This window comes from Myotis myotis, unplaced genomic scaffold (assembly GCF_014108235.1).
Source record: "Myotis myotis isolate mMyoMyo1 unplaced genomic scaffold, mMyoMyo1.p scaffold_m19_p_13, whole genome shotgun sequence".
NCBI lineage: Eukaryota > Metazoa > Chordata > Mammalia > Chiroptera > Vespertilionidae > Myotis > Myotis myotis.
In genome coordinates this window covers 55,212,565-55,239,107 of record NW_023416317.1, presented here as the reverse complement: position 1 = coordinate 55,239,107, position 26,543 = coordinate 55,212,565, and the positions used below count along the sequence as shown (strand labels likewise).

Here is a 26,543-nt window from a genome sequence, read left to right as displayed (position 1 = left end):
GGACCAGGGAGGAGAGAGCAGCGTCCTGGTCAGGTGGCACCGATAAGAGGGTCACCTGAGCTTCGTGCTTGTGAGGAGGGGCCCTCGGGGTTGCTGTTTTGAAGTGGCAGGTGGGTTGACCCTTTAGACAGGGGGGTGCGGACACCAGGTGGGCATCCCCCACCCCCTCCCCAAAGCTGTGAGCACTGAGTCTGTGCTGACGTCCAGCTCCTGGAGGGCTCGGCCTGCGCAGTGCGGCCACCAGAGGGCCCGTCTGCAGAGTGGCAGGCGGCACAGTCCTCCCAGGGCATCTGGGTGCCCACCTGCCCAGAGCCATCCTCAGCCCCCCACTGACCCTGCTCCAGGGGAACCAGGTGTGGTTTCCCCCAGCCCAGTGCCTGCCTGGGGAGGCGGCTGGGGCGGTCGCCCTCTGCTGGCCAGTTCCTGTTCCTGCAGAAGGTAGAGCCGTCCCTGCCACCCAGCCAGTGCCCACCAGGAGCCAGCCCAGCACCTCCTTCCCGTTTCACAGTCAGAGCCAGGCCTGGGCTCCCTCAGCCGGGATGGAGCGGAGCTGGACTGGGAATCGGGACGGGCCCTGCCGCTGGTGTGTGTGGCCGCCGTTTTCACGAACCTGGGAGGCTCCGGGGCCCTCTGTGCAGACAGGTTGCAGGAGTGAGCGCCCCAGAGACACCTGAAGAGACAGACAGGCAGAAAGGCTTTGTGAAGGTCCGTGGAGGCCCGGCCCCTTTCCCCTGGCTGCCTGCTGGGGGCGCCCACACCCTCCCGGAGGGCAGGGCCGGGCTCCAGGGCTCCTGCTGTGGGGAGGTGAGACCCGGATGCCGGACCTTCAGAGCTGGAGAAGTGCACTTTGTTTTCTTGTGAGGGAAACTGAGGCACAGGGAGGCCTGTGTTGTGTGGACCTCGCACTGCCCACAGGTGACGTGCAGCCCTGGTCATGCCACACACAGTCCAAGCTGTCGTCTCTCCTGCAATACCCTCCCTGGCCTGATCTGACCTCGGTCTCTGGCGTCCTGTCCCAGGCTGGTGAAGGGGGCAGTGCCCACGGCGCAGTGAGTGAACGGTGAATGAATGAGGAGATTGCTGGGCACAGACAGAGACAGGCAGAGGTGGAGAGAATCAGAAAGAGAGGGACGGAAGGAGGGAGGGAGAGAGAGAGAGAAAGAAACAGACAAAACAGATGGATAGATGGAGAGAGATGGAGAGGGACAGACAGACGGTTGCACTGAGCCAGCGTGACTTTCTCCAAATCCCATTAGGTAGCCTGGCTGGAAGGTGCTGGGATTTCCAGCTCCGTCGCTCCCTCGATAAACTATATAAAGGCCTCCCCTGGCCCCCGGGGGGTGGGGGGCAGGGTTCCCAACTGGAATATATCATGTGATGGCAAGTCCTTTGGCCCAAGGAAAATAGCCGGGAGGAGCCGTGGAGTGTGAACGTCTCCTGGTTGAGGTTGGTTTGGGTGGCTTCCAGGGGAATGTAAGTTGCTCTGGCTCAAGAGACCCGCTCAGGCCTCTGCACGTATGGTGTGCACGGGTGTGCACACGTGGTGTGAACCTGTGTACACATGTGGTGTGAACGTGTGCGCACGTGTACACGTGTGTGCACATGTGTGCATACGTGGTGTGAACGTGCACACACGTGGTGTGAACATGCGTGCGCGCGTGGTGTGAACATGCGTGCACGTTGCTGTTTGTGGCTCAGAGTGAAGGACGGATTCTGACTCCACTGCCCTCACCAACATGGGCGCTGACAGAGTCCGTTTCTGTAGCAGCGCCTTCCGCCTCCGCGCCCATGCCCTCATCTGCACATCCCCCCCCCCCCCCCCCCCCCGCCCCCAGAGGGAGCTGTGACAGTTCCAGAGGGAGAAAGGCGGCTCGGAGGTCGCTCCAGGGCACAGGCTGGGCCACCGAGGCCAGGACGTGCACAGCCTCTAGGGTCCGCGCCCTCCGCTTTCCTCCACATGTGGCAGGGACACCTTGCCAGGCGCTCCGCTCAGAACTTGGGGTCCCCGCGCGAGCAGAAAGGAGGGTTCACGAGCTACAACTTAGCCCCTGGGCCCGCTGCCTCCTGGGCGTCCTTTGCTCCGCTGCCTGGCCAGGAAGAGCCGCACCAGAGGAGGCGGAGGGGGCGTGAGGAGGAGGAGCCGGCGGGCGTGTATTTTTGGATTGCTTCTCAGGCCTCTCCTCCTGCTTCTCTTCCTCTTCCGGCTCCTCCTCCTCCTCCTCCTCCTCCTCCTCCTCCTCCTCCTCCTCCTCCTCCTCCTCCTCCTCCTCCTCCTCCTCCTCCTTCTCCGACACCATGGCAACCAGGTGGCGGCCGAGGGAGCGCCTGTGAGCTGGGCTGAGTTGAGGGGGAGGTGGTCTGTGGGTGGGGACCTTGGCTCCCCGTCTGAGCCTCAGTTTTGGCATCTAGAATATGGGCACACAACCCAGCTAGGGGCTCCTGTCAACCCCGGTGCTCCAGAGCCAGGCCCAGGCTGGACTCATGGGGGGGGGGGGGGGGACGGACTGCCTCATCCTGCAGCTGGGGGCTGGGCAAGGCGGGGGGAGTCCCTGAGCCACGTGGCCTGCGCTTCCCACCAAGCAGCCAGCCCGGTGCGCCCACTGCACTGCCACTGCCCTGGAGCCCCCGGGGGAGCGGAGACAGGCACAGACGACACAGACAGGGGATGGGTCTCCCTGTGAGCCCCGCAGCGAGAGGTCTAGGGGGTCCCCCTGCTGGGTTCCAGGGCTCAGCTGTTCCCAGAACCCGGTCAAAGCCCCCAAAGAAGGGGCAGGGAGGGTGTGTTTCTCGGGGCTGCTGCTCCCGTGGCTACAGACTTGCCTACGCGACAGGAAGGAGGCTCTCCCCGTTCTGGGGCCAGAATCTGCGATCAGGGTTTAGGCTGTGCTCCCTCCGAGGGAGGGTCCTCCTGCCTCGCAGCTTCTGGGGGCTCCTGGCTGTATTCCTGCAACCTCAGCCTCCATCCTCACGTGACCACCCGCGGGGTTCACACGGCCCCACCCCCTTGCTCACGTGACCACTTCTGAGTGATCACGTGGCCCTGCCCCCTTGTGAGAGGGTGAACTTGAAATGCAGGCGGACAGGGCCGGGGTCCAGGGGGGAAACAAAGGCAGAGGCAGCCATGGCAGGGTGAGCAGCCTGGTCACAGGAACCGACCGAGCAGAAATAGTAAAATGTTTCTGGGCTCAAAGCCGGAGGCCCGGAACCGAGGGAGGGCCTGTCGTCACCAGGGGCACGAACGTAGGAGCAGAGCGAGTTCAGGTCCGTGGCTGGGCGCGAACAGTGAGGGAGTCAATCAGGGGACACAGGTAGACACAGCAGGCTTGTAGCAAGTATACACCCTGGGCACGGGCCTCGGGGGGCAGCCCATCGTTGGGGCTCCCCTCCCCGCGAGGAGTCTGAACCTGCTCCTAATACATTTTCCACTTTCGCTTAGTACCAGTGGTTCTCAACCTTCTGGCCCTTTAAATACAGCTCCTCATGCTGTGACCCAACCATAAAATTATTTTCGTTGCTACTTCATCACTGTCATGTTGCTGCTGTTATGAATCATCATGTAAATCTCTGATATGCAGGATGGTCTTAGGCGACCCCTGTGAAAGGGTCGTTCGACCCCCAAAGGGGTCGCGACCCACAGGTTGCGAACAGCTGGTGAACGTTCTGGTCCAAGCAGCTCATTCTCGCTGTTGGGAGACACAGGGGGCGGGGGAGGAAACACCCGGGCTCACCATTGGGTGATCACTTGTTCACGTGCCCACTCTCCCATGCTCACATGGCCCCGCCCCTTGTTCACGTGCCTACCCCTGCGTGACCACGTGGCCCTGCCCCCTTGTTCACGTGCCTACCCCTGCGTGATCACGTGGCCCTGCCCCCTTGTTCACGGGCCCACTCTCCCATGCTCACGTGGCCCCGCCCCTTGTTCACGTGCCTACCCCTGCGTGATCACGTGGCCCCACCCCTTGTTCACGTGCCTACCCCTGCGTGATCACGTGGCTCCGCTCCTTGTTCACGTGCCTACCCCTGCGTGATCACGTGGCTCCGCTCCTTGTTCACGTGCCTACCCCTGCGTGATCACGTGGCCCCGCCCCTTGTTCACGTGCCTACCCCTGCGTGATCACGTGGCCCCGCCCCTTGTTCACGTGCCTACCCCTGCGTGATCACGTGGCTCCGCTCCTTGTTCACGTGCCTAGTCTAGCGTGTTCACGTGACCACTCCCGTGACCTAGGCGAGCTACTGAACCTCCCTGCCCTCCAGGTTTTGAAAAGTAAGTGGCAAAACTTCTAGAAAAGGCAGAATGGAGGCAGGCGGGCTGAGCTAGCGGGTAGATGTTCTGCGTGTTACGCGGACCGCGGCGCGTCCCTGCGACTTGGAGGAGGGCAGGTGCCCTCGCTGTCCGGGTGGTGGTGAGCTACCCACGGGCAGCTCGGTGGCAGCCTCCCCAAAGGCAGCCCTCACCCCGAGGCCGCTCCGCTCTGCGCGAGGACCAGGTCTGCAGGAAGAGGTGGGTTTTCCGGGGCGCGGCGGGAAGGCTGGGCACGCGGTCCGAGGAGAACGGAGGGCAGGGCCCTGCCCGCCCCTGGTGCCAGGCTCCGGCCGCGGAGAGGACGTAGCGGGGAGGGCGACCGCGATCCCCGCGGAGAACGGACAGTGTCCTGTGCCCGCCTGGGGGGCGGGGGGTGTGGCAAGCCGGAGGGGGTCCTCCCCGTGAGGCCAGGCCGGGTCTCGGGGCCGCAGGCCCTCGCTCTGCTCCCTCGGCTGGGCACCGGCCTCCGGGCGAAGGCGGGCGAGGGCCGCGCCCGGGTCAGCGTGGTCTGGGCTCCGGGGTCTGTGTAACGCTCACGCGGGAGGACGGGCCCGCGTGCCCTTCGGGAGCCTCGTCTGTTACCGAAGCCTCCCGCTCGGGGCCTCGGCGGTGGGCCGGCCTGTATTCCAGCCACCGCGGCCGGCAACTTTCTCTTCTTTTTTCCCTGAAATGGTTTTGCGTGTAATGTCCCCCCCTAGCGGCCAGATTGCTCTTCGCTGCTTTGCACCAGTGCTGCCTGGAGTTGAGTTTTTGTAAAGGGTCCCGTGGGTGTGGGGAGGCCGGCGGGCGGGGTAGAAAGGGGTTGCAAACCTTCCTTCCACAGGAAAAAACTGTCCTGTCCTGCGCTGTCTGTCAGCCTCAATCTCTAGATTTCTCAGGAGAAGGTGGAGATGGAGCATGAGCTTAATTTGTTAAATAATAATACAGTATTGGGCCTACATGTTTTAGCTTTCAAAATCTAACAGACCTCCATAAGTAACATTTTTGCAACATCCTTGCTTTAACAAAGGAAGAGATGCTCTTCCACTATAATTTTCTTCTAAGGATAGATCTTTAAGAAATTGCTTTTTAGAGAGAGAGGGAAATACCGATGTGAGGGTGCAGCATCCTCACCGCCCACCAGGGATGGAGCCCGCAACCCCGGCATGTGCCCTGACGGGGAATTGAACTGTGACCTCCTGGTTCATAGGTCGACCACTGAGCCACACCGGCCAGGGCACCCCCTCCAGAAGTTTAAATGGAAACACACACCTCCCCTCCCCTGCGGTGGTGGCGATGGGCCTGTGCTGTTTCATGTTACCCACCCTGGACGAGTGAGGCTGTCTGGAGTGTTAAATGTTTACTCCAGAAGCTTCGGAGGGTAGCCACGTACACAGAGCAACCTCACGGCTGCTTTCCTTTCACGACTTCTGGTTGTGTCCACGGGAGTCGCTGTCCTGGCTGCAGTTTTCCCGGTGGTGGGATGCTCGGGGTCGCAGGTGATAATCGCGCCGCTCTCCCGATTCCTGTTTAGAAACAGGTGAGAGGTAGGCCGCCGGCGGAGGCAGACGGCAGCCACCGTCAGCTGTATTCCACTCAGTCGGCCGGCAAGCAGGGGTGCCGGCCGGGGTTCCTGGTTCCTTGGGTCATTGATTTGGTGCTCGCGCTGGAAAACCAAAACGACACCGGGGGAGAGGCTACTGCTCACCCCAAAGCCGGAGGGCAGATCGAGGCACCCGGCGTGTCCTGCAGCGCCTGGCACCCAGCGCTGTGCGTGGCTCCTTTCCAGGGTGATCCTGGGGTCCAGGGTGATCCTGGGGTCCAGCCCTCACACACGTCCCAGCCAGCGGAAGGAGCAGGGGATAAAGGAGGGAGGCCTCCTTTAAGGACTCGCCACTTTTGCTTAGGCCTCGTTATCTAGAGCTAACGAGGAAAAGGGCCCAGTTTCTAGCTGGGCAGCCATGGGTCCAACTGAAAACAGAGAATGCCCTCACAGACGGGAGAAGGGGAACCGTGACCCTGCCACAGTCCCGAGCGAAACTCACCAGCCTGCCTCCCCGGGGCGGGCGCTGCTGGCCAGGTTCCTGGAGGGCACCCGGGAAGGGCCACGCCACACGCTGGCGCTCCTCGCTCTCCCACTGAGAGGCCCCGCGTGCCCCATCCCCTACACTTCCCCTTCCTGACCCGGGGCCGGCTTTTCGGGGGTGCGGTACAGGGACGCGTCATAGGGCAGGAAAGCGGCGCAGGACGCGGAGCCACAATAACAAGGTTTTCTCGGTTTCCCGCCGCCTGGCCTGCCTTCGTCTCCCCCGTCCGAGCGGTTGAGAAACCTTCCCGAATAGTCATAAGAGAGTTCTTCTCCGGGCGAGATGTCTCTGGCTGCAAACAGCGCCAGCCTGGGCACCATGGAGTCCACGCGGACGGGCACCATGAGCAGGTTGGGCTCACAGGAGTGGTTCAGGAACCTCCCCACGTTCCCCACCCGCGCGGGGTCCACGAACGTCTCCATCACCCGCCCGCCCGCCACGTGCTCCCGGACGGCGATGATGTAGTTGGAGTCGTGTTCCGTTTGTCGCTGAATTCTCCTCTGTGCTTCGGAGAATCCCAGGACCTCGCCGGCGTACTCGCAGACGAACCGGCCTCTGGGGATGAACGCCAGGGTGCGCAGCCCCCAGCCCTTGCCGTCCGTCCTGAACACCTGCAGGGGGCGCTGCAGGCCCCGCTGGACCACGCGGTTCCCGCAGTGCCCCGGGCATGGGCACAGGGCGTTGCACTCGAAGACGGGCCAGGCGCACCTCGCTGCCGGCCCCGGGTCCCGGAGGCGCGCATCCGCGTCGTAGTTCTCCTGGTGGCGGAGACAGGAGCAGGTGCCAGGCACGCAGGGGCGGGCGAGGCAGGCGCACCCGGGGAAGGTGATCTCCGAGGGGTCGGCGTCGGCTCCGGGCCCGGCCACGTGGTCAGGACTGTACTGCAAAACCGAGACAGGGCAGTCAGCAGCAGGTCACACCCGTCTACCCGGCACAGGCAGCGTGGCCGAGCCACTTCTCATTCCTACACGTGTAAGTGTCAAAGTATGTCTGACACCATAGCTCTCCAATTTAAAAAGTAATACTGGGGCCCCAGCCAGTTCGGCTCAATGGATAGAGCGTCAGCCCGCGACTGAAGGGTCCTGGGTTCGATTCTGTCAAGGGCACATACCTTGGTTGCAGGTTCCCTGGCCTTGGTCGGGGTGCGTGCAGGAGGCAACCAATCGATGTGTCTCTCTCACATCGATGTTTTTCTGTCCTCCTTCTCCCTTCCACTCTCAATAAAAGTCAAGGTGCGTGACCTTGACCAGAATCGAACTCTTCAGTCCATGGGCTGATGCTCTATCCACTAAGCCAAACGAGCTAAGGTGAGAGGTCCAAGTGTGTTTTTTTGTTTTGTTTTTGACAATAAACTCAAAGAGAAAATTTCTTATAAACCATGGTCACCGAAGAAGCCAAAATGGAGACGGGAGCCAGAATATTGAAGGGCAAACACCCTGGCTGCTCTCAGGTGCAATGTCTCCCTTCTCTGCACTAGGCCTGCTCAACAGCATGAAGCTGGGATCCCAGTGGCACAGACTAGGGCTCTCTCGTCGTACTGATGTGGTCCTGTCTCTTCAACACCTAGGTCTCAAGTTAAGGCGCAGTCCGGAGGCTTGGGGTGCGGCATGGCGAGGTCAGGCTCCTACCCGTAGCACCGGGCACGGAGCGGGTGCCTCGGAATATTTGATTGCTTGATGGCAGCTTTTAATAACTTCGGATCAGAGGGCTGGCTTTTCTGAGTCCCATTCTGTATTGAAACCTTGGAAAATGAAGTAGGACGCTGCACAATTTTCGGGCTTAAACCTCAGGCCTTGGTTCTGAATTCTAAGGAAGTGCCGTGAAAATCTTCATTCCTTTTTTGGTTGTTTCGAAACAGCAGCTACAAGAATATTAATACTTGGCCTCTAGCCCCATGAGTTTGTTTTTGCTTCTTAGGAAACTGTGAGCCAGATAATTCTTTTCAAGGGCAAGTTGAGATCTTAAGGATGTTTCAGCCAGAAAAATAGCTAGATCCAACTCTTAGTCAAGAAAATCAATTAAAAAATTTTTTCTACTTAGGTGTCAATATGCTTGTTTCCAATGGGAACACTGGAATGTTCCTTTTTGCCTCTTCACCACAGTACCCCGAAGCTTAACTAGACACAAAGTTATTTTTAACTTGAGTTTTCATGCCTTAACTCCTGTGTGTGCATATGCCGTGAAGGCAGCGCTTGGGTCCGTTTTGACCTTTTATGAGACTGCTTTTTGTGCTCCATGAATATTTGGGAGCAAACTAGTTGAAGGCACTTCTAGGCTTGTCATTTACATATTTCAAGCAGGTTTTATCTTCTTTAAGACTATAAACTCCTGGAGGAAGTGATCTTCGTTCTGTAGCTCGAACTCTACCCAGAGTTATACTATAGCCAGCCAGCTGGGACAAGGGGGACTGAGTCTTCTCCTGATTTTCATTCATGCCCACCGACAACAGGTGTAAGGATCAATCACAGGCTCCCTTCCCCCTTCCCCGTTTATAGCAATCAAGTGCTTTCTAGCTCCTCTTGTCAACTCAAGGGCAGGAATGGTGTGTTGTCACCATTTTATCTTCTATGCCTAACTTAACGCGGCCTGGCTCATTAGAGACACTCAATTATTTGTTGAATAAAGCAAACACCTATCTGTTTTTGACCAGGCATTCCACAGTGTTTGGTTTTGAGGAAGCTTTAACTGCCAAGGTAGTTTGAGGAAACGGAACCATTCCTGCAGCGCGCGAGTCATCCTCACAAGTAGGCCCACATGGGGCTGCATGCTCCATGGGCCTGTCTAGCCCCGCCCCCTACCTGTAGGGCGCAAGCCCCGCCCCAGTAGCTGCGCGCGCAGCGCCCCAGGCCGTCAAGCCCCTCCCCCCAGGGGAGGGCGTGGTTCCGGCGCGCGACTCTGAGACCAAGCCCCGCCCTTACCTGGAAAGGTCCTGGCCTCGCACCCGGCGGCCACACGCTCACAGGCACGTTCTCCAGGCCGCACGCGACGTCCAGGGGCTCCGTGGGGGCCTCCGGCTCTTCAGACGCTGCCATCACGCAAAGCTACTTCGCCGGGTCTCGAAGCGCCTGGGCCTAAATGACCGCGAGCCTCGCAGAGCATGCTGGGGGTCGCGGTCCCGCAACCCCAATGCCTCATGGGAGATGTAGTGTTTCCCCCTCTCCTGCCACAAATGGCTTGTGAGGGCAAGGTCGCTCTCTGTTTTAAGCCAAATGCGTAACAAATGATACAAAACCATTAAGGTTAGTAAGTTTTATGATTTTTAAAAGCTGGTAATTTTTTTTAGCACTTTGCCTTTCTGATGTAGCTTCACTAAAGAATGCTTCCCAAAAATAATATGAAAAGAAATTTATATCAAAAGGTAGTAGAAATACAAAATTCCTACTCAGTGGAAAGGATAATGTAGTAATAAGAAATAATAGCCATATTGCACATGATATGTGCCTGATATTGTAAAAAGATAGCAAAATACAAAGTAAATTGGACAGGAAAAATGTCTTTTTAGTAGCTGAAATTTTACGTTGAAGGTTTGACATGTGGACCATTTTACAATAACAAAAAAAGTAGCAATTGGTTAAAGTAATGTGGGAGTTGTAATTTACAAAATTATGATCCTGAATCCTTTACACTTTCCAGAAACAGTTTGTGTTCTTGTATTTAACTGCTTGCTACTAAATATATGTTTTCAGCAGAATAAAAAACTTGCGTCTGGTCCTATGTTTTTATCATTGCATTGTGGTTTAGTGAGATCCATAATTTTCCTTGTTCATATGAACACGGAAGCGTCGATTTAATCTCATTCAGAATATTGTTAGTGTAAGTGCTTTAGTTGTCAAGTAAATATTCAGGATTGATGGTCATAGAATAACTTCTAATGGTTTGTAATCAAAGGGGGATTGTTGGTAATAGGCGAAGAGATGACAGAAGAGAATTATGTATTTCCTTCACCTGAAATGCCACCAGCAAGGAAGTAATTCCACTCATCACATACATATGATCAAGTTTATTACTGAATACTGTTACCAAGGTGATGGGAACAGACTTGCTCTGTTTGCAACTCGACCTTGAAAGGCAGTCTTCCACATGTTGTCATTTCCACTTGGGAAAGAAGCATTGCATGTTACCTATAAGGCTACCTAGCACCTATGAACGGCACTTCATGATTTTTAAAAAGTACTAGATATTCCTTCTCCTCATTTATAATAAGGCGCATGGGCCAACCTCTTTCACTTCAAATTTCGAAAGCAAAGGTGTATATCCTTTGAAGTTTAGGACCACAAATGTCTTGTGCCAGAGAAATCTTGTTTCAGAAAATTTAAACCCCGGTCTGTGCCCGGCCGGTGTGGCTCAGTGGTTGAGCGTCAACCCTTGAACCAGGAGGTCACAGGTTTAATTCCCAGTCAGAGCACATGCGTGGGTTGCAGACTTGATGCCTCTGTAGGTGAGCGTTGAGGAGTAGCGTGGAGACCGCTGTCTTGCCCACATCAGCCTCCAAGGAGACCTTGGCCAGCGTCTGCCTGCAGCGCCCGACCTCCCATCCATAGAACTCCTCCCCCGTGTAGGTTCCTTTCTCCCCAGAGATCTTTCAGAACCCCAGCCTTCCTGGTGGTGAAAAAAGTGGCAGACACACCTGTTCTATCACATTGCTTCCCTTCCTGATAAGGAGATGCCTGGGGCAGCCCGCACTTGGCGGAACAGGTGAGGAGGAGGGAAAGAAAATGCCACTGAATGTGCATTGAGCACCTCCGACATCCTCTAGCAGTGCCCCCAAATCTCCATGCTAATGAGGATGTTCTGTCTCTAAGCTGTTCAGCATGCTGGCCGCCAGCCACATGCGACTATTGATTCCTTGGAATATGGCTAGTATGACGGAGGAACTGACTTTAAAATGTTAATTTATTTAAATTTGATTTAAATCGCCATGTATCGTTAGTGGCTACTGTATTGGGCAGCACATTTTTAGACACTATACTGAACAGCACATCGATTTCTTATTTAATCTTTGCAACAACTCCTCCAAGCACGCGCCGTTAGCCTGTTGCACAAGCTCTGGGAATGAGTGTGCAGGAATTCAGTGATTTTTTTCATGTGTCACACGTGTGTGAGGGGCAGAATGGGATTTGGGCCCGCGCTCAGCCACGTGCAGACACTGCCTTTCTCCCAGCTGCCGAGGAGGAAGTAAAGGGGCGCAAATTATGACGTTAAAAAAGACACCCAGGATTTCATCTTGTTTGAAAGTATAGTCACTTATGTAGTGAGGGGCATTACATAACTTGAGAGTTGTTTTTTTTGTTGTTGTTGTTGTTTTTTTAAATATTTAACAGTCTGTGCCCTTGGGCTTTGAGAATAACAATCGGGTTAATTAGTCCACTTCAAAAGAAATTTTTTTCCTTTTAAAAAAAAATTAGCGAAAGAGATTACTGGATGAATATAAATTAGCAATATAAACAAAATTCTTTTCAAAAAAATTCTTTATTGTTGAAAGTATTACATGTGCCCTCCTTTCCCCCCATTGACCTCTCTTGAAAGGACAGACTGTGTCCCTGACCCCTCTTCAAGAAAAAACCACAGAATGTGTCAGTTACCCAGCCCTGCCCTTAAATCAGCCAATGGGAATGCAAGGGGAACTAACCCAAGGCCAAGAGTATGCTGACCACCCCCTGTCTTTGTGTAACCAGACCCTAGCCACACCCTGCCTTTGCATCATCAGCCCCTAGCCCTCACCCAGCCAATTAGAATGCCCCCACCTCCCGACCCCAAGCCCTATAAAATCTTTGTTCTCTTGGGACTCTTCGCATGCTGCCGCTGCGTCGGTAGGGACAGAGAGACCGGGCTCGAGTTTGAATAAAGGCTCTTTGCTTTTGCATCGGACTCGGCTCCCTGGTGGTCTTTGGGGATCTTAAAATCTGGGCATAACACTCTCAGCCCGCTCCTGCCCCCCAGCCCAGGCCTTCACCCCCCCCTATTTTCCGTGTCCATTGGTTATCTTGATCTCATTGCTGGGTATTGTCTCGTGGCCTGGAACAGTCTGTTAGGCTCCGGGGTCTCTCTGCCTTGTGACAATCAGCTGTCATTACTATAATGACAGTATCTATCTATCTATCTATCTTAGGTATACTATATGTATAAAGTGTCCCCTCAAAAAATGTATACACCTTTAACAGCTGATAGCTCAATTGATATTTCTTTCTTTTCAGATTTAACCCATTGGAATAAATAATTATTCAAAGTGTGTATATGTTTTTTGGGGACACCCTGAATATCTGAAAGAGAGGGCTAAATAATAGGAATCTATTGCCTATATAATCCGGTCTTCAGGCGTGATAACAATGTAGAGAAAACCAACAATTTATGAACAGCCATAGAAGCAGTTTTTAATTCCTCTCTTCAATCCTTAGTTATTTTTAATCAGTAAATGGAAGCCACAAACTGCTCCATCCCCGGAGTCCTCGGGGGAAGCACAGTATGTGCTGCTTTTGAACCCGAAATGTGGGGTTAGAATCCGAGTGCTTGTCTCGAGAAACTGAAGAATGAAGTTGCGGACAAAAACGGCCAATTTCATTAAAGTTTATTGGGAGAAGCCAGTCCTGGAAAAGGTGTAGCTGAGGTTTCAGGAGCAGCCAGTGCCGGAGCTTCTTTCCATGACCATCCAAGCTGATGCAAGTCTGTGAGCGCAGGCGGGGAGGCTCCGTGGTCCTAAGCCGCCTGGGTGCCGGGCCCCAGGAACGCGGGTGGAGACAGCCTTGCTAGCTCTTGATTGGTCTTTTCAACGAATTCCGCCTTAGCAACATCCTTGGGATTGGTTTACAGGCCTTCCTGCCTTGGGATTGGTTATCTGCACGCTCCCTGTCTTAGTATTTTAAAGTTCACACCTCTCACAGGTGTCCTTCCTTCCCCACTCGTTGAGGTGCCTTAGTAACCACCTCGTTGGGTTCCCCGATTTTATCCACCCCCATAGTCCCCGTCTCCTCACTTTGATCTCTGGAACCTTTCAGCTTCAGGACGGAAGGCCAGAAGGTCATTCTTAGGGGCGAGCAAACGCTCTTTGCAAGAGTGGGAGGGAGTTTCCGGGGTGTTCTAAGGCTCACTGGCCCCCTCGGGGTTCTGCTGTGGTTACAGGTGACTAACGCATGACTGATGGGTGGCTGCCTGTCTTGCAGCCCTGGGTCCCCTCCTCCGACCCTGATTCTAGCGCTAACCCCCCACTCGGAAGTCTCGCCTCGCCTTTCATTCCGCCTCTCCCTTGCTGTCTTAACTTGCAGGGTTTTGAAGTGAACGGTTTTCAGGCCTCTCTGCTTGAGCAAAATTTCCGCCCAGAAGGTTAAAACTCAGGTTCGGGATTGACCTGTGGCTCCACTAGGCAAGCCTTGACCTTGATTTGCTTTGTTGCAGAGCTTGGACGTGGCCGGCCGCTGCACAGGAACCACTTCTCCTGAGATGAAACCGTGAGTTTTCTCATCCCCTCAGCAATTAATTACGTGTCCCCCGAAATGCAGATTAACCCATGGTAAATTGAGTGGGTTTTTGTTATTCGGTAAGTGAGGCGGGAAGCTTGGCTTGTGCTCGGAGACCCCAGATTCTGGAGGTGTTTGTTGCTGGCACTTGTGTCTCAATGGTCTGGCAGGGCCTGGTCGGGTGAGGCCACCATTTCTACTTCGCTCGGCTCCGAGTCTGGCCCTCTGCTCTGGGTCTGGCTCTCAAACACAAAGGGAAATACAAGGAGAGCGCCTTGGGGTGACAGCTGGGGAGAAAGAATCTTCTAGTCGACAGTGTCCTTGGAAACCGACCCCGAGGGGAATCACATGTAAGGCGTGGCCTTGACTTCGCGATGTCGATGCCTGGGGGGAGTTACACTTGTTCGTTGATCCTCATCTAAGGATATTTTTCCATCGATTTTTAGAGAGAGTGGAAGGGAGGGAGGGGAGAGAGAGAGAGAGAGAGAAACATTGATGTGAGAGAGAGACACATCAACTGGTTGCCTCCCACAGGTGCCCCAACCAGGGGAGGGGATCACACCCCCAACCCAGGATGTGCCCTTAACTGGGAATCAAACCAGTGACCATTGGTGTGCAGACTGATGCTCCAACCACCGAGAAACACGGGCCACCCACCCACCTTATTTCTTGGCTAAGATAAGGGTGCTGTGTAGACCAGGGTCAATCCAGAGTGGCTGGCAGTGGAGCAGCGCGTGTGCTCATGCTATTTGTTCAGCCTACGTGTGCTTTTACATCAGAAATGGTCCTGGGCAGAATTTGTAATATCTTAGAGATACTGCCAATCCAGCATTGTATTATTTTTATCCCATGAAAATATCTTTGTTAATTAATAATGACTAAGGAAGGAAACGCTTATTTTTTGATGAATACATTTATATTTGAGCAATTGGAGTTTTATTCAAAACACTTTAAAGCAAATCATATTCTAAGTGTGCTTTTGCAGCTATTGAGTTGTTTCTATTTTTTGGTTTTGTGTTTCTTGGCAAGAAATGAAGCCAAGGCAGATCCTTAAACATAGGTTGTGGGAAGCAGCCTCACGTGAAGGAGCACCTGGTGGGCTTGGGGCGGGGGAGGGGCAGGGGATTGAGGGCGACGTCGACCTTGAAGGACAAGGACGTTTCTTGCTCCCCTTTTGGAAAGTGTCTGGAATTTACGGGAACTCGGTGTTCAACTTTGTGCTTGGAAACTTATTTTCGTCTTTCCCGACGGTCGATACAAAGAACCCATTTTCTGCCAATCAGCCGAGAGCAGGGGATCAATGAGAGTGGCGGTAAAAGCGACTTCATTTTCGTCCCCGGTAGAAATATAAAGTGCTCACTCGCTTAGCAGGAAGCCAAGTTATCTATTATTCACCAGGAACCTTTTCTGGAACAAAGCGAGGCGTCCATGATTAATTTTGCATCATGAAACGGAGGGAAAGGAAGGGGGGAGGGCCTGTGGAGCGAGGCGGAATGGAGGGCATGCAGGAGGGCGGGTCTGTATGTGTGTGCGTCTGTGTCCACATCACCCCTCTCCCTCTCCGACATACACAGGGCGTCCCCCCAAATGCACACACTTTACAGCTGATAGCGCAGTGTTTCTTTTCAGCTTTAACCAATTGGAATTAGTAATTACAAAATTAATACTTTTAAAAAGTATACATATTTCTGGGATACCTGTATATCCAAAGTGGGGAGGGGAGAGAGAGAGAGAGAGAGAGAGACATTGATTGATTGATTTAGAGCAGGAAGAGGGAAAGAAAATGTCTGGGTTGATTACAGGTAAAGAGCTTACATCCTGGTGATGGTTCGTCCCATGGTTAACCTGGGACTATCAGTGTTACCATATACTTTTTGCCATTTCACAGCTGAGTGTGTGTGAGGACTTGCTACTTGCAGGGCACCGGGGTGGGTATGGGAGTCATTAGACTGTTGGGTGAGCACACATTAATGCCGCACACCAGACAAAGCCTTCCTGTGGGCTGTGTAATCCTACGGCATCCTGGGGGGTGGGAGCCAGGGCCACCTGTCCTCACCTGTATTCCATGTAGAGAAAATGAGATGTGGACAAGTTAAAGCTGATAATTATTTTTTAAAAAAGTGTCTTGATTTGTAGTGTTTCCTGATATCGTTGTGTAAATGTACCTATCATGGCCGATTTCAGCCTGCAAACAGTTTAAGAACTGGCTTGCAAACTTCCTGAGTATCAAGCTGTGCCCTAGAGCGGGTTGGGCCGGCCCCAGTGCGTGTGCCACTGAAGGTGAGAATCCAGCCCACGGGGGAGGCCAGACTGTGTGATACCAGCAGGACACAGAGGCGCCAGGCGGCATCCATCTCTCTGGCCGTTCCTCGTCATTTGAATCTGCAGGTAGAGAGGACGGTGATGGGACATTTAAACTGTGTTGTGAGGAGTGGGTAAGACTCGAAGATGGGGGCTCAGGGACCAAAGAGCCAGAGGGGGTGGGCGAAGCCTGAGCAACCACGATTCACATTCTCGACCTTCTCATCCTGAGCGCACTTTTAGCTCCGAAGCAGCAATACCCTCACCGTCCACCAGGTGGCGGGGTGACGCTATCCTTTTCTCTGAGCAACTACAAACGATAAAATACCCGTTTTACATAAACTGGGCGGGAACTTTATCTCTTGAAATGAGGAAAGATTTGGAAAGTCCTCGCAGGAACTGTGACGAGGAATTTCAGAGAAATGCCCCCCCCCCCCGGGTCTGTTTAGATTTACATTTGTATGTAATCCAAGAGAAATTCCTGTGCGAGTGCGTGTGGAATGCTAAGACGCCTGAGTGAATACATTTGACAAAGGTATATAAAACAGTTCAGAGAGAGTGAATTTGGGAATGTTTTATTGGTCTGAGAGTCAAGAATTGGGCATGTCTCGGTCTCACTGCGATTCAAAAACTGAAACCAACATCATTTAACTTCACCCACAGACTTGAGTGGCTACAGTGAGTGGTCCAGTCATTAGGCCACATAGGATTCGCCTGTTAGGCCTTACATTCGGATCTCACTGTATCTAGATCTGCCTGCCAGCAGCTGCCGAAATGCCATTTAACCAATGGCCGTACGAGTTTTAAAATGTGTCGTTGTTTTTGGTAACATTTTACTCAGTGCCAGAGTCAGTTACAACAAGAATGACCGGTTTTAGCTTTTTCCACTTAGTTATTCTCCTCGTGTGCATGGAGCACCTGCTGTGTGTGGGCCGAGTGCCAGGTTTCAATTGGTCATTTTGTTCCCCGTGTCCTCTGGCTAGGAATTCTGTCACCCGTGTGGATGACACCACCAGCGAACATGGGTTTCAGTGAAGAGAGATGGTGGGTCTCGTCCACAGCGGCCGGGGGGGCACCAGGGTGGGTGATGGAGGAGGGTGGGTGTGGGGGCGGTGCCTCCCGGAGATCGGCAAGAAGGGAAGGGGTGTAATTGACGCAGTGGACAGGTGCTTGCTTGGAGGCTAGAGCTGAAGCTTGACTCTTAAGTTCCGTCTAGTCTTAGGTCGAGGGTCTAACGTTAGAGCGGTCACTCGAGGATGTGCCCTCCACACACCGTCTGCGAGGGCCAGCTGCCTGCAGTGGCCCATGTGGTCCTTGCTCTCAGGAGTGTTTCCTCACCTGGAGCAGGAAGGGGAGGAGGTCTGTGAGTTCCTGCCTCGCCCCCAGTGAGGTGTGTGTGTGGGGGTGGGGGTGGGGTGGGAGGGGGAGGGGGCAGCTCCAGTCTGAGTCTCACAGGCTTCCTTTTGATCCTCCTCCTCCTCCTCCTCCTCCTCCTCCTCCTCCTCCTCCTCCTCCTCCTCCTTCTCCTCTTCCTTCTTCTCTCCTCCTCCTCCTCCTCCTCCTCCTTTTCTTCATCTTCTTCCTCCCCTCCACCCAAACCCCATTTGGTTTTTGTCCAGTTCAGCTCTGGTTTGACTGGCGAGGTTAAAATCGCCCTCCCTCCCAGTGTGTCATCGCAGCCCCAGGAGAAACGGACACTGTGGGCGGTGGCAGAGAAAGCTGAGACAGAGTCGCAGAAGGGAGAGTGACACCGTGGCCCAAGGGCCTTCCGACCCCACAGAGAAACAGGAGTGAGAAAGGGTAGAGTAAGGGAGTTGGCCAGGCCGAGTGAGGGTAGAGACCGACTAAGGGACCCCCAGGGAAGGCTGCTGGGGCCGGGGGCCAGTCTAGGCATCTGGCACATCCTCCCAATATTGTGACCTGGAAAGACACACAAAACAGTAGTTTCTGCTTCTTCACTCTGTGCCCAGAGCTGATGCTATGCCTGTGTTAGGTCGAGTGGGAAATTCTGTCCGTAGGTTGTTTATTCCACTCGCCATTGCCCTTTGCAGGCTGCTCAGGTGTGCGCACCGCGATTAGGAAACGTGTTTACGCAGCGAAATGCAGCCGTGAAGAACTGGTGTGTGCCGTTGTCTGTCCTTCACCTCCCTCCTGAGAGAGTTCTGGTCACAGACCCGAGTGGAGGTGCCTGGAATCTCAGGAGTCTTTGCTCTCACGTGGAGCCGCCTTTAAATTTTTCCTGCGGCTGTAGAGCTGGGGAAGGGAAGCTAGGAAGATGAGGAGGGGGGAAGCACGTAGTCAGAGCTGCAGCGTGAATTAGCCAAACCCACAGTGACCCGAAAGGCTTCAAGCCCAGCCGGTGTGGCTCAGTGGGTGAGCGTCGATCCATGAACCAAGAGGTCACGATTGCTGGTCGGGGCACATGCCCAGGTTGTGGGCTCGATCCCCAGTAGGGGGCTTGCAGGAGGCAGCCAATCAATGGTTCTCTTTCATCACTGAGGTTTCTGTCTCCCTCTCCCTTCCTCTCTCTGAAATTAAAAAAAAAAAAAAGAAAAAAAAGAAAAAAGGAAAGAAAGCCTTGTTTCCCATGCTGGGAGGCCTGCTGATTGAATTCAAGCTTTGCTTAGTTTATTACAATGGAATCTTCTAAGCACAAACGACTGGCAAATTCAGATCTTACCGAGGTGACAGGGAAAGCACTGGGCTTCCGATCAGTCTTCCCCACGTGCACGGAGGCCTGGGTGCTGGGGTGCTCACGGGTGCGCTGCGGGGAACGTGAGATATTTAAGGGAAACGCGTGCAGTTTCCACATCCGGCCACACTTTCTGCCCTTTTGTTGCTGGAGAAATCGGTGGGTCCAATTCCCAGACAGCAGTGGGAGTGGGTGGCTCTTGTCCTATCTTGAGAAAATGAATTTTCTAAGACTCGCACGGGAGAGTGAGTGGTTTTTATTGGCGTGGAATTCTGTTTCTCGGGTTGCAAAGTCCCAGGCCCCTTAACCCAGTCCTGAATAGGGTGCCACTGGGGTCCAGCAGAGCCCAAAGCAGGGCCAGTGGCCAGAGTGTCCCTTCCATGGTGGCGCTGGGTCTGATGTAGCCTCAGGCTGGTCACAACCCATTAGTCCATCGTGTGGGTTAGTCCATTAGTCCCTGGCTGTGGGCCACATGGGCGAGTGCAGAGTGTGCAAACCCCGCAGGCCAGGGAGAGAGAGAGACAGGCTCCTTGGTCCCGGAGTTTAAATATTCAGGTTTTGCACACTTGTGGCGGCCACGCCTATTCTGGCCACTGACTTGCTCCCAGGTGTGACTGACAGACAAGCACCTTCCCACGGACCCACAGCTTACTGGGCATGCATCTACATTGCCTTTGTCCGGTCCCTCCCCCGTCCCATCAGCGGGGAACAGCCTGGGAGGGTGTGAATTGCAGCTTTCTGCCAAAGCCTGTAATTATCTAGTCTTCCCTGGACTCCTTTCCTGTTAAATAATAACCAGGTTATTACAACGGCATCACTTTGGGTGAGTTCATGTCTTGGTGGGGCTGGGTGGCGGTGGTCATGGTGATATAAAGCCAGCGTCCAGTCCATGTCACAGGAAGTGAGTGTGACGGTGTTCAACCCGATTCTAAGGTCTGAGAAAGCTGTGGGGTGACCAACAGGCCCACACCTGCCATTAGTAAGCAAACGTGGTTAAGAATAAAACAAGACTTTCCCATGTATGTGACTTATCCTTCCAAATGGCTATTGAGTAGTTGGAGCATAAATTGTTATTGAGATGTTTGGACCTATCAGAACTCTTATGTATTGCTTCCGGCCTAGGGATGTCGTGAAAAATCCCATCAGCCACAAAAGGTCTGACTTGAACCAAAAATGTTTGCCAACCTATAGTTTAAAGCATTAAAAAAAAAAATCAGTTTTGGTGTTGGTTTTTTTTCTTCTTCTTAAAAGCTTTTATGTATTTTCCTCTATCATTTTATCTAAAGGTACACCGTGTAATCATGCACCTATTTTTAAAAGTGGAGAAGTGCAGTATGCAGTTTCAGATTGAGTCTTTAGGAGAGCCATGGAAATAGCTCTCTGACAGCCATTCCCAATAAAAAGGTTTCCAGCCCGGCTGGTGTGGCTCAGTGGTTCTGCATTGGCCCATGAACCAGGAGGCACAGGGCTCGACCCCAGTGTGGGGCATGCGGGAGTCAGCCGATCGATGGTGTTTTTCTCTCATCGATGTTTCTATTGCTCTATCCATCTCGCTTCCACTCTCTAAAATCAATAAAAATATATTTAAAAAATTTTTTCATTGGGCAAAGCAGTCTAATGAATAAAGATTTTGGAGTCTTGTGTTTTTTTTTGAGTCTTGTTTGGCAGTGTCTTTGGAGGTTCTGTGTCTCCAGACCTGTCCTGGGAGACAGACGCAGGACTGAGGCAGGACAGAAAACAGACCCTGTGTCTTAGGAGAAGTGCTCCAGGACCGGTACGTTTTCAAGTAGGATTTTATTTCCAGATCTCTTTCCAAACGGAATGTCCCGGCCACCGTCCTCCCACCTTCCGTTCTCATGGGAACCACTGTGCTCGTGGAAGGTGCTGTATCGAAGGGTTGACGCGGTAGCTGTGCTCCCAGACCCATTCACGTCGCCACGAGGAGTTGTTCCCACGCTCAGCCCCAAGCCGTGCTAGTCTCTGCTCGGAGAGGGCAAGACGGGGAGCAGAGACACGGGAGGCTTGTGTGGATCGATGTTTGCTTCTAATTAATGACCAGAAAGGATACAGCAATAGCAGTGTATTAACTCCACTTCCCTCCCCCGTATGTTTCTCTTTCTTTTTCTTTTTCTGTTAACCCTCAGCAAAGGATATTTCTTCCTTTCTTTGTTAGAGAGAGAGTGGAAGGGAGGGGAGAGACACGGAGAGAGAAACATCGATTGGTCGGCTTCCCACACTCACACCCTGACCGGGGCCTGAGATTGAACCTGCAACCAAGGAATGTGCCCTTGACCGGAATTGAACCCATGACCCTTCAGTCCTTGGGCCGGCGCTCTAACCACTGAGCCAAGAGGCGAGGGTCCCCCTATATATTTCTTTAACAAGGTTTTAAATGGTTAATGTTGTATCTTATTTGCGGCCAGGCGTTCTTTCTGGCAAAACTGTCCTAAAGCTCCTCCCTTCCAGTCATCTGAATGTGGTTCCCCTCTGGCTGGGAAGGGCCTAGATCTCATGTCCCATGGAGCTCAGCAGTTAACAAGACGATGACAGGGGCTATCGATTCTAAATCTGCCCATGTCCTTCGTGGGCTTAGTTGTGTTTTTAACCTCAGCAGAGTCCTCTCTCTGCTGTAAACAACCTTAAATAAACTGCCCGATGATGATGATGACCCACCAGGCCTGTAGAGTAAGCACAGCTAAGATTGGGTTTTTACCACGCGGTCGAAGCCAGCTTCTGAGTCCCTGTATTCCACCCTGAATTGCTCTTTCTTTACGAAATGCTTTTTTGTTCCAAGCTTTTATGCTGCTTTTTGGAAAGGAAGTATGTTCGCGTGGATGAAAAAATCAAAGCAATATAAAAAGTATGTGGTGAGGATTCCGGGTCTGCTCTCTCTGCCCCTGACCCCACCCTGCAGGTAGCAGCTTTCCTTAGCTTCTTGTACTTCCTTCTCATTTTTCATCGTGGAAATACATCTATTCATCCCCCCAAAGTTCACTTAGCATATAGGTGGTTCTGAATTGTTCTCACTGTGAATTCTCCTAATCACTGCCTGTCCCCCTGAACTGGGAGCATTCTGCCTGCGTGTCGGCTTTCCGGGAAGGCAAACCTGTCTGTGTTCGCGTGCGGCTCTGCTACTTCCAGAGCATGTGATCCGAGGCTGACTCGAGGGTCCCAGTGCGTGTTATAGGGCGTGGGCTGCTGTGAGGAGTGCGGGAGGGATCCGCCGCCAGGTGCCTGTGGCGGGAGCAGGCAGTATCTGTCGGTTTCTCTCCCTGTTCCTCTGGCCTTTTCTTCCTGAAAGGGCAGTCATGTTCTTGCACCATCCATTCCCCGAATTAAAGTTGCAGGAACCTCACAAGTAGTCCGTGTCTCTAGCCTAGCCCCACTCTGTCTGTTCTAAACATTGCAAGTCAAGGGGTCCTTTTGCGGCTTGTGCTGCACACATGTGAGTAAACCTCACAGGGCACGAGTCCTCACGATCTACCCCTTCCTCCCTGCCGACCCTCATGCCCTGTGACTCCTCTTCCCTGCTCTGCACATGCTACACGCTTTTCCTCCTGCCCGGAGTCCCCAGCCACTGCGTCCACGAGACAGGCTGTTGTGGGTTGAATTGTGTCCCCCACCCCAAATGACGGTCAAAGTCCTGACCCCCAGTACCTGGACTGGGACCTCATTTGGAAACTAGAGGCCCAGTGCATGGATTCATGCACATTGAAATGAATTAATTAGAAGAAATATTTTAGAGGCCAGGGAGGGATCATGGGAGATTGGCTCCAGGGCTTGCCCAGCCCATCTCGCCCAGTCCCGATTGGCGGACCCCAGCAGCAAGCTAACCTACTAGTCGGAGTGACTGCCCCCTGGTGATCAGTGTGCATCATAGCAACTGGTCGAATGGTTGAACGGTCAGACACTTAGCATATTAGGCTTTTATATATGTAGATATATAGATAGGGCTATTGCAGATGGTCAGATGAAAATGGGGTTATTAGGATGGGTCCCAATCCAATATCGTGTCCTTATAAAAGGGGACATGTGGACCCAGAGATAGACCCAGACATAAACCCAGATTGGAGTTATGGTACCACAAGGCCAGGAGCGACCCAAAGCTGGGACGCCCTTCCCTGGTGCCCTTGGTGAGAGCCGGCCCTGCAGACCCCCTGGTCCTGGACTTCCAGCCTCCAGAGTTGTGAGACGGGACATCTCTGCTGTTTCAGCCAACCAGCTCGTGGCCTGCAGTGTGACAGCTCAGGAAGCTAATGCACAAGCTTTTTTTTTTTAAAAAAATATATTTTTTATTGATTTTAGAAAGGAAGGGAAAGGGAGATAGAAACATCTCGGATGAGAGAGAATCATCAATCAATCGGCTGACTCCTGCATGCCTGCTACTGGGGATGGAGCCCGCAACCTGGACATGTACCCTGACCAAGAGTTCTCTTGGTTCATAGATTGACGCTCAGTCCACTGGGGCATTCATTCTATTTTTTTTTAAATGTGTACACTATAAAAGGTAACGCTTTCCCAGCCGTCCTAAGTTAAGTGATACTTTTATAACCTGAAAAAATTGAATGGCAGTCATTTATTTTAGCAGTATCTTTGGGCCACCAGGCTCTGTGCTCACACCGCTGAGCTCCAGGTGGAAGGCTGGAGGGAAAATTATCCATTGCTTGGTATTTTGAGACTTGCAATTCCCTTCCTAGATTTTCAGAGTTGTTTATGACCGAAAAGGCAAGGCACTAAGGCTTGTTGATGGAAAAACAACAATGAAATAAAAATAAAATCCATAGTTCAGAAAGCTGCACAGTCCAAGTATTTATGTGTCTGCTCATTCAACAAAATAATTTTAGTCTAAATATTTTGTTGAATGGGCAGAAACATGCTAGTAATTCCCATGTGAGATGTTCACTGACAGGCACTCAGTCTACATGAAGATCGCAGTGGCCATGGAAGGGTAGGAGCAATAGAAGGGACTGCCGGGCAGGGGGCGGGAGGGGCAGGGCATCCTCAAAGGGGGTCCTTTCCGAAGGGGACCGGGGACGGCAAGCGAACCGAGAGTTAGTTACATAAATGGAAAGCCTGCCTTCGAAGTTCTCAACAAGAGCGCTTTTTCCTTGTTTTCACACTGCAGCTCATTGGACACATACAAGGCAGCTGCGTTTTAAAGACACTGAAAACCTTAAAGCAGTGGTTCTCAACCTGTGGGTCGCGACCCCTTCACAGGGGTCGCCTAAGACCATCAGAAAACACATACATAATTACATATTGTTTTTGTGATGAATCACTATGCTTTAATCATGTTCCGTTTGCAACAATGAAAATACATCCTGCATATCAGATATTTACCTGACGATTCATAACAGCAGCAAAATTACAGTTATGAAGTAGCAACGAAACTAATTTTATGGTTGGGGGTCACCACAACATGAGGAGCTGTATGAAAGGGTCGCAGCATTAGGAAGGTTGAGAACCACTGCCTTAAAGGAAAAGCACGTAAGAAAGTGTAATTGGTGATGAATTACATTGAACGTGAGATGACCTCAATCAAAAGGTCCCTCACTCTGGTTTCAGAGGAGCAATGCGCCGGCGGAGAAGTGGGCTTTTTCAAGATAGAACCACACCAGGAGCGCTGGTTTTTGGGCGAATTTCGTCTTTAAAAATAAAGAAGCAGAGGCGGAACTTGAGGTGACCTGCTGACTGCTGGATATATTCACACGTCAGGCGGCTCGATGTGCAGCTCCCTCCTGGAGGGGGGCCTTGCTTGGCTCATTGCCCACTGCGCCCCCCGCCCGGGTAGCGAGCAGGTTGTCCCTCCGCTGAAGGGGCTGCGGCTGCAGAGAGCAAACTGGGAAGAAAGTGGTTGATGGAAACCGCCTGAGGCCGTAACTTTCAATTTTCCCAGCTCCGTTCTCTCCCCGAGACCCTGAGTTCACGGCGCCCCTGGAAACCGGAAAGGCGGCTGGCAATGAGCGCGGCGGCATCACTGCCCGCGCCTGCCACTCCGGCTTCTTTCTCAGGGTTTGAAGGTTTAGCAGTTTCAAAAGGGCAAGTCTATTCAGGGAGCACTTTGTGTTTGTCTTTTTGCGGTAATAACGTGGGTAGGTTTTGCAGAGTTTTTCAACATTTGAACAACTGTGTGTGTGTGTGTGTGTGTGTGTGTGTGTGTATGTGTCTGTGTCTGTGTGTGTCTATGTGTGCGTGTGTTTGTGTGTGTGTCTATGTGTGTGTGTTTGTGTGTGTGTCTATGTGTTCGTGTGTTTGTGTGTGTGTGTGTGTGTCTATGTGTGTGTCTGTGTGTGTCTGTGTGCGTGTGTGTGTGTGTGTGTGTCTATATGTGTGTCTGTGTGTGTCTATGTGTGTGAACCCGAAACCTCCTTTACTTGCTACTTTCTTGTTGACTTTTCAGGGCATTTGGTTGTCCTGGAAACGGCACTTATGTAGCCCAAGGAGAATAAAAGGCTATAGCTCAAACATTTAATTCTGTCTCCATTTTGCAGCTATCTTATATTTTGTAGATTAGGATCTTTCTTAGAAACTTACTAAAATGTTCAGATAAAACAGCCCAATTGCCCACTTCTTCATCCAGCTGTGCCAGCGGCGCCGGACAGCGGTGTGCGGCTGGCACATGGCGAGGACTGAGGGTCGCAGCCACCGGGCTCACGGGGCTTGTTTTTCCTGCCAGGCCCCTGGGGACACCCCTCTGGGGTTGGGACACCTTTGTTTCCCCCTCTGAGTACATGGCTTTTGCACTCGATACCGACTCTTTCATGACGTTCCCACCGTCTGTGCCTCACACAAGCCGGGGGGAGCAGGGACTTCCTTGTGAACCTTGTCACTTTCCAAACTCCTGCATCTGGCTGAGACCCGAGCATTAGGTCTAAATTAGTCTTAATAGCCTGACGTGGAAATCTTCGTTGGTTTTGGGGGCCTGTTGATTTCGTCCGCGTAGAGGGGAAGAGTTGAATGAGTGGCTGCCGCTCTTGGGGAATATCAAGGACTTTCTAGCGGTGAGTGGACTGGGCCAAATGTGGAAGTTGTTGGACACACGTTCCTACGGGCCGTATCTTTGAGGCAGTGGAAGCTGCCCAGTGAGTGAGCCGGCCTTGGCCCTGGCCCCACGTCCGCTGTGGACTCACCTTGTCGGCATCGGGCGAAGGGCCGTGCAGCACAGAGGCCTCCTTTGCCGTGTGTGGTCCTGTTGTTTTACTATTCAGAGTCTATTGAAGTAGTGGATGGACGGTAACACTCAAAACCACAAAGTCAAGCCCGGCTGGCGTGGCCCAGTGGTTGAGTGTGAACCTATGAACCAGGAGGTCATGGTTCGATTCCCGGTCAGGGCACATGCCCGGGCTGCAGGCTTGATCCCCAGTAGGGGATATGCAGAAGGCAGCCGATCAATGATTCTCTCTCATCATTGATGTTTCTCTCTCTCTCTCTCTCCCTCTCCCTTCCTCTCTGTGTTCCACCATTGCTAGGACTCATTAGCTCTGAAAAAATTTGGTTGAACTTAACCAAAAGCAAAATATGTGTTAAGAAAATATATAATTAAAAACCAGTGGATCTGTGACCTACAGAAGGAGTGCTGCACTTCCTCATGTCACGGTTGCTTTTGCTCTTATTCTTGTGTAACAGGCAACGTGGAAATGTCAAGTCCTGGGGGGGTGGGAGGGGGGTGGGACTTGTCTAAAGCTGGCAACTTAATTACTTCTCTGGGTGGCGTGTGAAATATCTTCAAT

General features: G+C 52.7%; 2 protein-coding genes across 8 annotated transcripts in view; one reads left to right on the top strand and one right to left on the bottom strand.

Moving 5' to 3' along the window:
• The window catches only part of SUMF1 (sulfatase modifying factor 1), a 156,890-nt gene that overhangs the window by 19,039 nt on the left and 111,308 nt on the right, over positions 1 to 26,543 (top strand). For all 7 annotated transcript variants that reach the window (XM_036333361.1, XM_036333360.1, XM_036333354.1 and 4 more), the window contains one exon: positions 13,759 to 13,811. In XM_036333361.1, the coding sequence (XP_036189254.1) occupies positions 13,759 to 13,811 (53 nt within the window). The remainder of the gene's footprint in view (positions 1 to 13,758; positions 13,812 to 26,543) is intronic.
• LOC118668409 (histone-lysine N-methyltransferase SETMAR) lies at positions 5,449 to 9,447 on the bottom strand. The gene is made up of 2 exons (XM_036333365.1): positions 9,288 to 9,447; positions 5,449 to 7,250 (listed from the first exon to the last, which is right to left on the bottom strand). Exons 1-2 carry the CDS (start codon positions 9,399 to 9,401, stop codon positions 6,447 to 6,449), a joined length of 918 nt encoding a protein of 305 aa, XP_036189258.1. The 5' UTR covers positions 9,402 to 9,447; the 3' UTR covers positions 5,449 to 6,446.

Bases quoted from the DNA above. Each gene is read 5' to 3' on its own strand.
- LOC118668409 (XM_036333365.1), bottom strand. From the start codon at position 9,401: ATGGCAGCGTCTGAAGAGCCGGAGGCCCCCACGGAGCCCCTGGACGTC. The intron at 7,251-9,287 runs GTAAGGGCGGGG...TCGGTTTTGCAG, and splicing joins CGAGGCCAGGACCTTTCCAG to TACAGTCCTGACCACGTGGC.